The 13,109-nt window shown below is 42.3% G+C and overlaps 1 protein-coding gene across 1 annotated transcript in view; it reads right to left on the minus strand.

Moving 5' to 3' along the window:
• Positions 1–993: 993 nt before the first annotated feature.
• The window catches only part of HS6ST2 (heparan sulfate 6-O-sulfotransferase 2), a 524,517-nt gene continuing 512,401 nt past the window's right edge, over positions 994–13,109 (minus strand). Inside the window, exon 2 of the mRNA XM_073599173.1 lies at positions 994–2,801. Coding sequence (XP_073455274.1) covers positions 2,105–2,801 — 697 coding nt within the window. The 3' untranslated portion in view covers positions 994–2,104. The remainder of the gene's footprint in view (positions 2,802–13,109) is intronic.

Here is a 13,109-nt window from a genome sequence, read left to right on the forward strand (position 1 = left end):
GGTAATCCTTTTGTTGTGAATCAGTATGATATACTGGTTCAAATGAGCTGGGGATACTGCAGAGGATTGTAGACCACTGATCTACCTAGAGAAGTATAACCTTTTCTCCAGAATTTAGGTTGTCGTCCATAGTAACCAATTTGAATTCTGAAAAGGTGAAACCTGATTGGTTTGCTAAGAGTTACAACTTCAACGTTGTGTTCTTTTGTTTTTTGTTTTAATATTAAGTTCTTCTTCATAAATCTGCCTCACTGTGCATCTGAGAACTTTGCCTACAGGCTCTTTTACACAGGCAACCAGGAAGGTGGAGGGGAACAGGTTTTACCATCTACTCAAATTCTAACATTACAACCTGACAGGGCTGTGCACATACTGCGGCCATGGCATTTTTTAACTCAGGTTTCGATTGGAAGCACTCTCTGTCAAACCCACCCACTGAGATTAATGGGTTCACATCACAACCACAGGCCATACCATTGGCTTGCAGTTGTGGCACAGTCCCATTCAGCAACTAAAAAAAGAAAAAAAAGCATCAGGAGGTGGCAGTAGCATTTCCTGAACACCTGTCAGCCACTTCTTTACTGCCCTGAAAAGCGATCCACAGTGGACCTTACTGTCTGTCTGAAAGAACCATACCATTGCAGGAATTTCTCAGCATGCACAGCTGACTCCTGTTGAGCTCTTACAAGTCACATCCTGTTTATTGCAGTAGCTCTTGCTATGATCTGCCATACACAAAGAAAACAGTTGACATGTAACACTAAAAATTGTGTGTTATGTAACAATAACTGTATGCTGAATATAACATAGTCATAATTCATTGTAGGCTTCTCGTTTTCCTTTTGATGTTCTCTCTGATTTCCTAAAAATCTGGTTTTCATGTTATTACTCCCCATAAAAGAAACATTCTCTCTGTTTATGTTCCTTAAGTCAGAGGTGGAACTTACAAACAACAGTTTCAAGGCTGAAAATAATATTAATAGGTCCCCAGTATGTAATATGATCTTACATTTATTAATAAAATCTAATTTACTCAAGATGTTACACATTAGAATATGGCAGATATAACTCATTTGTATTGTTTGAGAACACCTGGCTTCAGGGAGTTATTTGCACTGTTGGTCTATTTTAACAGATCTTAAAGTGACCTGGTCCCTAAACTGAATGTTTAATTTGCAACTGTACCTATAAAGAAAAAGACAAAAATTCACCTCACCACTGATGACAAAAGTCACCGTGATCAAGAGGATCCATTGGCTGAAATCTGTGCAGAAACCAATACTTCTGGGAGTGTTGTTCTCCTGTGTCCCTTGCAGTGCTCAGTGGTTCCACCCACTGACCTCTACTGAGTCCTGTAATGACACTGGGCTAGCAGAAGGAACAAGTGACTGCTGCAGGGACACAAAAGATTGACAATCCCAGAAGTATCAGTTTCTTCATAGATGTCAGCCAGTGATTCTTCCTGATCAGAACGTTTAGCTGAGAGGGTATTAGGAAAGGCAAGAATGTACAATTTCTAGGTACAGCTTTAATTTAAAAAAAAAAAACTGTTTAGTGACAAAGTTGCTTTAAAACCATTTGTTTTAAAGAGTAGCACAGTTATCCATCAAGTTATAATCTGTCAATTATTTAGGAAACAAGATTGCATAAATGTTATATGTTACATCACTCCTCCGCTAAACCATGTCTCTGACAAATGCATTTGAAAATTGATCAATTGAATATTTTTCATTCAGAAGATATTTAAAATGGGAACTTATTTTCTACAACAAAAGTAAATATGGAAAATAGTCTGATGAAGTGTTCTGGATAACGCCATAAAGCAAACTGGATTCTGCATTTCTTTGATAATCACGTCTACTAATAGACTATCAATTGCTCTTCAATCTTTTTGAACTAAGTCACACAACTAACTCCCATGTACAGTATAATTACAATAATGAATGCAAAGGCATTTGCAAAGGCAACTGATAAACATCTTCGGCTTCAAGTGTATACGAAGCTTAAAATCATTTGGAATAGGTCATTGCCTAATTTTTTTTTTTTATCTCCAATTTTAGGTTTATTGTACAGTTCTAGTAGTAGACTAAGACTATAAAATCCACTACCGCCATTTCTCTACATTCCCTATATAATCAGCAGTTGAGTTGTCCATGTCCAGTTTGTGATTTGCATGTTTTGCTCGCAAGATTTTCCGTTGTTCCTGGCGCTTCCGTCTTGCTTCCTGGTGTTCTTTTTGTCTCATAAATTGATATCTTTGTAAGAAAAGGTCTTTTGCATATTCATAGAACTCCATGTCTAGAAAATTCAATGTCTCTATACGTGTCTGTGTCAGGTCGTCTATCTCCACGCTTGACGCCCTTGTGCTATTGAACTGAGTGAAAGGAGAGATGAAGTTCATGTTAAAAGTTTTTTCGAAAAGATATTGGGTCTTCCTCTGGAATTCTGTCAGACCAAAAAAAGCCATGCGCTTGAGGTTTTCCTTGGCACTGTCAAGAAGAACCTTGTTTCGCTGCTCCTCTGGCATCACAGATAGGTTGTAGCATCCTACCAAGCTCAAATCAGCCAACATACGAACTTGTCTGTTATTGGCTAAGTTATAGGGGCAATCCATAAACTCCTTCAAAGAACAGCCTGACCAATCATCTCCAGCATAACAGCTAGGCAATTCATCTGAGGTTGGGGATCTTCCATCACATACATGGAGAGAAGCCTTCCAGGTCGCTCCTCTCTGGACATGTCTCCATTCACTTAGATATCGAGAAACAGGATCACGGAGGATGGTTATGTAGTAGAAGTTCCTGTAAAACATAAAGAAACTAATACTTAATTTGGATACCTGAAATAAGTGCTTTCTTTGATAAATAATGATCATCATCAACACAGTCAAGACAAATATCCAAACAACAAAAATACAGTTAAAGGAGTTAAATTTAGGCTTTTTTATGGGATCTAGGAGCATTGAAATATTGATTCACTAGGTTTGCAAAACTGAAAAGTTTAAGGCCTTGGCTAGGGTGGACACGGTTTTTTTCTGGATTTACAACTGAAATACCAAGCAGGTGCGCTTTGACTACAACTTCATTTTTATTTTCAATTCTGAATGGAGTGTGGCCTTAGGTTGTATTGACAAGATCTGATTTAAAAAAAAAAAAACTTGCATTTACCATATTTGCAGCCACAGAAACACTTTTCTGGTTTCAGCCAGGCTTTCAGAATTCTCATCTCCTAGCTCCTATAATTGGCGCACTCACTGTCCCAGAAGTCTGCACAGAACTTAAGGTCAAACCACTTAATGACTACTATGTGATGCTTCTCCTGCAGTATAGGTGCTTCCCATTTAAGTCTACATGATCAGGTTTCAGATAATTGGTAAACACGTCCTTTAAATTATATACAACAGAAGCAAATAAGAAAGTGCAATAATGTTTGTTTGTCTATCTAAATAGTCAAACTATATTTTTTTAAAGTAAAATTCCACTATTTTTTTACTTTATGGCAAATGGCCATAGTAAAGTTGGGAGCTTTCAAGATTGTACTATTGGGTACTGCAGATAACTATTTATTAATGATCACACCTTGGGTACATTTTGTATTACACTGTATAGTAAACCAAGCATTAATGAACTAAAAATAAAGAAAATTGGTATCTATAATGACTTTAAAGTATTTATTTACATCTGCTCAGATCAGCCAAGAACCAGGTCTTCAATGCCCAAAAGTGATCACTGCTGTTATCTAACTTCTGAAAATCTCTTACTGACAGCAGCCATCATGGGCCTTGGAGCAGACAGCCTTTCTGGGTTCCTATCCACTTCTATATTGCTTTAAAACATGAATAAGAACTGTTAGATTCTTACTTCAGCTCTACGTACTACTTGGCATGTTGTAGTTCCTGATACTAAACACACATTGGAGTTGACTTTGTAAAGGCAAATCAACTGTTCACTTTGCAAGGAAAAATCCCCCAGAGCTTAATGAATGAGGCGTGGCTCTGCTGACTTCCATCATCCAATCATAAGAAAGCAAAAATACAGTTTTTTTCCCTTGAACATGAATGGGTATTCTTTGGAGAAAGTCCCCTTTAGAAGGTGCAATTTCCCTTGAAAAGTGAACAACCTATTTGCTATAGTAAATCAACCCCACTATCTCTCATCCAAATAATTTTTAGAACCTTAAACCTGAAGTAATCACATACCCCCTCTTTCCTGCTTTGTCAGGTCTAAAAGCAACAGTACATAAGTACCCGATATCTAATAGACTTAACCCGCGAGCTCTAGAACTGTACATCATATATCATATGTATTTCATATTATACCTGCAATAAATCTTATAATAATCTTTATAGAATGTAGTTTTGTGTATGAGCTTAATGTACCATAATTCACTGACCACATTTATTCTGCTCATGTCTTGAAAGCACTTACTTACGACCAATGTGTTTATACATGACTATAACAATAATTAGCAATGTTCAAGTTTATGTCCATTCATCCTTTGAGCAAAATTCTGCATACAGCTGAGCTTAGTCTGCAGACAGCACAATGAATAATAAATAGTGGCAGCCAGACATGTTGGCTAAACACAGCAGAATTCTTGTCTCATAATCCAGTTTTTATAGATAAGTGCACTGATATATAAAAACTGAATTAAAATTCATGTTCCCTATTATTCTTTCATCTCATATTGTAATACATGCAAGCAAGTCTAGATTTAATCAGCTGTATGCAGCCATCTCCAGAATATGTATATTAAAGAATTTTTTGATCAAAATGTAGTGAAAATGAAATGATGTTTATGATAATGCAGTATGAGGAGCCTAGTGTTAATTTAATCCAGCAAGAGCTAATATTCGGATATTAAATTTTTATACAAAAACTAAAACGTGCGCTTCTTAACTTTTACCACTAGATGTCCCCAGTCAACTCTGAATTAAATTTTAATTTACAATCTGTTCACCTATGCAGCACAATATTGAGTGGCTCTTTGTGCAGGATAAGCACATTCAGTTTTTATTAGAAATGCTAGATAGGTTTAGTGAGATATAACTGGAACACCACACCATGCAATGTCTAACAGCATTAGTGAGACTCCTTGCATCATTAATCTTTAACAATGAGGCCCTGCCCAAAACCATCCAACTTTCACACGCCATAAAAAGGCATTATCTATTGCAATGGTTTGCCTGGATGTATAAATTGCAGACTGCTGACAAAACACATATAGCTTTAATTGCAGCATCATCGAGATCAGCTAAAATTTCATGCCAAATAGTTTCCTGATTCGCTCATTTGCATTGATGGTGGTTCGGGTTACTTGAAATAACTCTAAAATGCTGCTGTGCATTTTTTTTTTTTCCATTTAATTATATAGCATTAACAAATACTGCAGCACCTAACCGAATACACAGAAACAGTTATGTTAGCCTTGCCACTATCATTCACTGTCATACAGACCCACACAGTCCAAACCGGACAGAGACAAAGTAGTGTATTGTTATATTTTGGGTTTGGGGGAGAAAATGACAGTGCCCAAAGGAACTCAACATAATCACAGGGAGACCATGCAAACTCCATGCAGACAGGGCGAAAACTGAACCCCATATCCCAGCACTGAAAGGAAACATTGCTTGTCACTTAATATACTTAATATGTTTTAATATTGGTTTAAAGGGTCAGTCCATCCAGGATTGATTCAGAAGAGATATCTGGCATTTCCTTGGAGTCTTTGTAGGTGAGATCTCTGCTTTTCGGTTTTTGGGTTTGCACACCTGTTGTGGCTATTATGAACGGTCCCATTCTTCCCGTGGCTCATTTTAGCTTTTGCTATAAATAATGAATAGGAATCAAATTGGGTAAGCAAAGGTGTGCAGGAATGCCCCAAAAATTTCTAGGTGGACAGGAACCAAATCAAATACTATGGTAGGTAATGAATGGCTCCCAACTGTCCCAGATTTAGAGGGACTGTCCCTGATTTGGAACAAAGTCCCTCTGTCCCTCAATTCTTCTCATTTGGCCCTCATTTTGGTCTGATCTATATAGTTGTATATAAAATGCACATTTTTATCTTTCAAAAAGCGTTTCACAATGCTAAAGCTTTTATCCAGTTTCTAAATTGCTGCATTTGTAAATGTCTAGAGCGAATATAAAGATATAGTAGTGGTAAAAAAAAGGACTTGTGGGTTTAACTAATATTTTTTTTTGTATAATTCTCCTTTAAGGGGGCGTGGCCTATGCCTACATACTTTTGCTAATAGGTGTCCATCATTGCCATCTCAAAAAGTTGGGCGGTATGGATAATGCTTGCTGCTAAAGTATCTAAGACGCATACTTTATGTTCCACATGAAATCAAAACATCTTTTTTTTTTGTGCTCTTATTTAACCACTTATTTTTTTATGTCTTTTTTCAATTTTTTATGTCTTTTTTCCCCCACAAATAGAGCTTTCTTTTGGTTGTATTTGAATACCTCTGTGGTTTTTATTTTTTGCGCTATAAACAAAAAAAAAGACCGACAATTTTGAAAAAAAAAAACCCAAAACAATATTTTTTACTTTCTCCTTTAAAACATATCCAATAAAAAAAATTTAAAAAATCGAATTTCTTTATCAGTTTAGGCCAATATGTCTTCTGCTACATATTTTTGGTAAAAAAATCCCCATAAGTGTATATTGATTGGTTTGTGCAAAAGTTATAGTGTCTTCAAATTACGGGATTTTTAAAAAATGTTTAAAAAATTTTTTTTTTACTAGTAATGGCGGCGATCAGTGACTTATAAAAGGACTGCGATATTGCGGCAAACAGTGAGACACTAACTGACACTTTTTTTTTTTTGCAAATATATATTTTATTAATTTTTCAAAGAAAGGGCAAAGCCCACAAAAATACCACAATAGCATATGCCAGGGGGGGTCGCAGCCTCCCGACAGTAGTAAATGTTATACATGAAAGCGTGTAGGACATATCTCTTCAGTATCATACTTTAATACGTACATGTATTTCTTGGGTACCCGGTACTAAAGTCCCAAAATACGTGAAAATGGTAAGAGACCGGGTGGTCTATGTCCTCAGATGTCTATCAAATTTTTCATGAAAAAATGTAGATAAGTAAGTCATGAGGTAGCTACCAGAGAAAGGATAAGAAAGAAAGAAGAACAAGTACCAGATGGGGGGGGGAGAAAAAGAGGGGGGGGGAGTTGGGAAGGAAAAAAGGGGGGGGGGTGGCGTTCAGTTATATTAGTCTCCGTGTTTCAGAGTGGCTATGAACTGTTGATTAATATAGGATTGTAGTGTTTCAGGTCCCAAGGAGGGATTTACCCTCTTCTGAGTATTTAAATAGATTCCAGTGAGTCCATGTTTTCTTGTAAGTTTCATGTCTATCTTGGGCTGTCATTATCAGATCCTCCATTTTATTTATGTCTTCTACTTTCCGCAACCACATCGATGTGGTCGGTGGAGATTGCTGCTTCCATAGTAGGGGAATGCAAGATTTGGCCGCATTTATCAAATGGCGCAATAAGGATTTTTTATAGGTTTTGAGGGGTATAGTAGATATGTGAAGTAAAAAAAATGCCGGATCATTCGGGATCTGGAAATCAGTGAATTTTTGGGAAATGGTACGAACCGCAGTCCAGAAGGTTGTCAACTTAGGGCATGACCAAAACACGTGCAGCATCGTTCCCTCTGCCTCACGACAATGCCAGCAGTATTCTGATGTGTCAGGAAAAATGGCATGCAAACGACTAGGTGTTAGGTACCACCTCGTCAGGATCTTATAGTTTGTCTCCTGTATTTTAGTGCATATTGAGGACTTAAGGGAGAGACTAATCATGTTTTGCTTTTTGACTGCAGTAAAAGTGCGTTGGAGGTCTGTTTCCCATTTTGTAATGCATGGCAAACAAGGTGGCTGGGGAGGTGTATTCAGTAGAGCATACATCTTGGATAGAACCTGTGGTAGTGGTTCTGTGTCCATACAGATTTCTTCAAACGTGGTTAGAGATCTAGAATAGCTTTGAGGGTTCAGGATAGTCTGAAGAAAATGGTGAACTTGTGCTGCGTCCCAAAATAAAAGTTTGAACGGGCCCATAGAATCCATTAACTCTGTTATGGAGGGCCATTTATCTTGTTTCACGAATTGTGATGCTAATACACAATTGGAGTTTCTTAATGTCTGGAATTGCGTAGGTGAGATCCCAGAAGGGAACTTGGGGTTACCTAGAATTGGAGTTAAGGGAGACGTTTTGGTTGTTAGGGAATTTTGTAATGTAGCCTGAAAGCAATGCCTGATAGTGTTCCCTATCAGAGGATGTGATTTCAATTCTAAGGGAAGAGAGTCACTGCACCATAGCGCGGTCTGCAGAGGTATAGTAGTTTGGTGTTGTTCTATTTGTGCCCACAGTTTAGAGTCCCTATGACGGCGCCAATCTATAACTCTACCCAAGTGGACTGCTTGATAGTATTTCCTGACGTCTGGTAGTGCTAGTCCTCCATAATGCTTTGGTATGGAGAGTTGGGTTTTGGGGATGCGGGGTTTTTTATGTGCCCAAACAAAGCGAGTGAAGAGAGTTTGTACTTGTTTGAAGTATGTGGGGGGTATCTTAATCGGCAGGGCCTGGAAGAGGTATAGAAATTTTGGAAGTATACTCATTTTGAGTAGGTTGCATCGCCCAAACCATGAGTGTATACCTTTATTCCATTTGTCTAGCAATACCCTGGTCTTTGCCAGTAGAGGGGGGAAATTACTCTCATATATATGAGACAGATCCGATGGTATGTTCGTACCCAAGTAAGTCAAGGCGGAGGATGTCCATCTGAATCTGAAATTTGATTGTAAGTTTGGAAGACTATACACTGGTATTGATATCCCCATGGCTTCGGATTTGGTGAAATTTATTTTTAGGTTTGATAATTTCCCATATGTCTCGAATTCTTTGAGGAGATTTGGCAAGGACACTCCTGGATTGGTCAGCGAAAAGAGCAGGTCGTCTGCATTAGCCGATATCTTGTGTTGCAAAGGACCAACTGATATTCCTTGGATGTCGGGGTTTAATCTGATTTTAGATAGAAAGGGTTCTAGGGAGAGAGCAAATAAGAGAGGGGATAAAGGGCATCCTTGTCTCGTCCCGTTTGTTATTGGGAAGGGGTCCTATAGTACTCCATCTGCCTTTACTTGGGCTGTTGGGTTAGAATATATTCCGGCTATTCGGTTGAGCATCACCTCCCCCAGACCCAGTGGTGTATTTAGGTTTTGTGCTGCCCTAGGCCTAACTAAGCTTGCGCACCCCCCTAATTTAACTATGACCCACCCCTTCCTGTCAAGGCCACACCCCTTCCTTTTTGCTGGGTGCTTTGGGAGGTTCTTGCACTGAAGTCGTGTCCCTCCTCTGTGGCCCCTCCTCCTCCTGGCTGTGTACTGAGTGTGTGTGGCTGACGGTGGGGAGAGAGGTGTGGGCTGCTACTGAAAGCCCATCGACGCTTGTGGGACTCCGGGCGGCAGATGTCCTGGGTGCCCACGCTGGCGCATCCCTGTCTGGCCAGTTACCGAAACTCAGTGCCGTAACTTGTTTTGGGCTCTGGGACAGTGGTGTCACTAGGGTTGGCCTAGAGGATATCAGGTTAGGTACTTCCTAATGGCTCAGTTCCTGGGAACAGTAATGTATAATGGCCAACAGGCTCTCTTACCAGATCCGGTGAAACTGCAACAGTGATTCCTCCGGCTGGACGTTCACTCACTCTGGGTTGCCCAGGCCAACTCTAGTCAGTAGTGTAGCATCTTTACCCTGGCAGTGGCTTCATCTTTCTCCCCCTCTGTTGGTGCGGGTACAGCATGGCTCTCTGGTGGTGCGGGTACAGCATGGCTCTGGGGTTGTGGGAACAACGTCTCTCTGGTGGTGTGGGAACAACGTGGCTCTCTCTCTGGTGGTGCGTGGCTCCCTCTCTGGTGGTGCGGGTACAGCGTGGCTCTCTGGTGGTGCGGGTACAGTGTGGCTCTGGTGGTGCAGGTACAGCGTGGCTCTGGTGGTGCAGGTACAGCGTGGCTCTGGTGGTGCAGGTACAGCGTGGCTCTGGTGGTGCAGGTACAGCGTGGCTCTGGTGGTGCGGGTACAGCGTGGCTCTGGTGGTGCGGGTACAGCGTGGCTTTCTGGTGGTGCGGGTACAGCGTGGCTCTGGTGGTGCGGGTACAGCGTGGCTTTCTGGTGGTGCAGGTACAGCGTGGCTCTGGTGGTGCAGGTACAGCGTGGCTTTCTGGTGGTGCGGGTACAGCTTGGCTCTGGTGGTGCGGGTACAGCGTGGCTTTCTGGTGGTGCGGGTACAGCGTGGCTTTCTGGTGGTGCAGGTACAGTGTGGCTCTGGTGGTGTGGGTACAGCGTGGCTTTCTGGTGGTGCAGGTACAGCGTGGCTCTGGTGGTGCAGGTACAGCGTGGCTTTCTGGTGGTGCAGGTACAGCGTGGCTCTGGTGGTGCAGGTACAGCGTGGCTTTCTGGTGGTGCGGGTACAGCGTGGCTTTCTGGTGGTGCAGGTACAGTGTGGCTCTGGTGGTGCGGGTACAGCGTGGCTTTCTGGTGGTGCAGGTACAGCGTGGCTTTCTGGTGGTGCAGGTACAGCGTGGCTTTCTGGTGGTGCGGGTACAGCGTGGCTCTGGTGGTGCGGGTACAGCGTGGCTCTGGTGGTGCGGGTACAGCGTGGCTCCCTATCTGGCTTCCCCCAGCACAGTACTCTCTTTTCCTCCTCCTGTAACCCCCCCCAGCAGAGTGCATTCATGCTGGGGGCTGTAGCATGATGTCTGTGGACACACAGGGCTGCCATTCTTCAGGGATTACTCTTCCCATGATGCCCCCCAGAGTCTTCTGATTGGCCCTCTGCTGTGGCCAATTATGGGGTGAGAAACAGCAGTCAGGAAGCTGGGCGGCGGCGCAGGGAAACCAATTAGAGCCGCTCTCTCTCTCTTCTCTCTTCGGCTGACAGAAAGAGGAGGGGGGGCGAGCGGGGGAGATACACAGACAACCCGCGTCTCTCCTCTCCCTGTCACAGCTCTGCTCAATTTACCAGAGAATTCCCCCGCTCGCCCCCCCTCCCCTTTCTGTCAGCTGAACAGAGAAGAGAGAAGAAAGAGAGAGAGCGGCTCTAATTGATTTTGCCGTGCCGCCGCCCAGCTTCCTCCCCGCTGTTTCCCTCCCCATGATTGGCCACATCAGAGAGAGAGAATCACAGCTTTACAGGGGCGGCTTGACAGCTCCTGATTTAACTGCTTCCTGGCCCCATCTGCAGCCGCTGCACTCCCAAGCTGTACTCTCTTGATGTGCCCTGCTGTGCGGGAGGAGAGCGGGTGCCGTTTGGGGGGGGGGGGTGGGGCGGCTTTTTGCCGCCCCCCACAAAGTGCCGCCCTAGGCCTGGGCCTTGTTGGCCTAGGCCAAAACACAGCACTGCCCAGACCAATATGTCTGAGTACTGCAAACATAAATGACCAGTTTACCCGGTCGAACACCTTTTCAGCGTCGGTATTTAGAAAAACACATGGGATTTTCTTAGACCGTGTGACGTTTAATAGATTCAACACCTTTGTAGTACTATCTCTGGCCTCCGTAGAAGGGATGAAGCCAACTTGGTCTAGATGTATAAGTTGCTGGAGGTGCTGCACCAGCCGTGCAGCCAGGATTTTAGTGAATAGCTTGAGATGAATATTTAACAACGATATGGGCCTGTAGCTACCACATGCTGCCGGGTCTTTCCCTTCCTTATGGATCACTGAAATATGGGCACCTAGGGTATCTCTGGCAAAAGCTCCACCGGTACCTATCACGTTAAACAATGTTACCATGCGAGGTCCTAGTATCGGAAGGAGGGTTTTATAATATTGTAATGTATAGCCGTCAGGACCTGGGGCTTTACCGGGTTTCATTGTCCCTATGGCTTGGAGTTCTAATAATGTTATAGGAGAGTCTAGTTCTGTTCTGATTGCTTGAGGGAGGGATGACATTTGGGAGGACGTGATATAATTCTCTATATCTGATGGAGGGGAAACCACTTGTGGCAAATTGTATAGATTGGAGTAGAAACTTTTGAACTTAGTGATTTGTGCGGATAAAACTTCTTTTTTGCCTCCTGTCGTGATGATATGTGGGATATATGTAGATAGTTTGTGATCCCTAACCATTCTTGCTAAGAGTTTCCCACATTTATCCCCTGACTCATATGTCCTTTTGCGGGAAAACTGTAGGGCTACCTTGGCTCTATAGTGGAGGAGGTCAGTGATCTGTTTCCTAAGAGTTGTCAGGTCAGTTTCTGAGGATTGTGTGGGGGCATGTTTGTGTCTGGCCTCAGAGGTAGCAAGTTCCTGTAGGAGTTGGGAGAGCTGTTTATTTCTTTCTCTTTTGATACGGGCACCATGTGTGATGAGGATCCCTCTGATAACTACTTTGTGGGCTTCCCACAGGATCCTGGGGTCACAGTCCTGTCAATATCAAAATGGAGACCCCTTTGGACTTAGCAGTCGGGTTTGTGGAATGGTAAGTCACCGGGTAAAGTTTACTTTGTTATAATACGGTAATTTGTTAGCTTTAAAATGTGTCTCTTGGATAAAGGCAATATCTGTGTGAGTCCGTTTCAAGTCATCTAGTAGTATGCGTCTCTTCTCTGGTGTATTAAGCTCCTTTGCGTTAAGAGACATCACTTTAATATTGTTTAACGCCATGGTATGATGGGGGGGGTGAGGTAAGGTAGGGTCCAAAAGGAAGGAGGGGGGAGAAGTAGTAGAGATAGAAAGAGTGAGTAAAGATAGAAAGGAGAAAAAGATATTTAATAAAGAAATACGAGGTGAAGACAAGGCCTAGTGTCTTGCCTATCTCGATTCCTTTTTATTTTTTGGGTTTTCCAGAGTATTCTCTGCATATGGCTCCCGGAAGGCAATATAACGCCCCCCAAAAGGATATGTGAACCTAATTGGGAGAGGGGTAGGACAAGGCTCAGAAGGTGAGTCCCCTGCCATCCCTCCCGCCCCAGCATATTTTGGACAAATAAAAATAAAACTGTAAGTCCTTATAAACAAGAGAACAAGCCAACAAAACATAACTGGAATGTATCCGTGGCTGCTAGCTCTGTTCACCAGCGCCCC

Source organism: Aquarana catesbeiana, linkage group LG09, assembly GCF_042186555.1.
Source record: "Aquarana catesbeiana isolate 2022-GZ linkage group LG09, ASM4218655v1, whole genome shotgun sequence".
Lineage (NCBI taxonomy): Eukaryota > Metazoa > Chordata > Amphibia > Anura > Ranidae > Aquarana > Aquarana catesbeiana.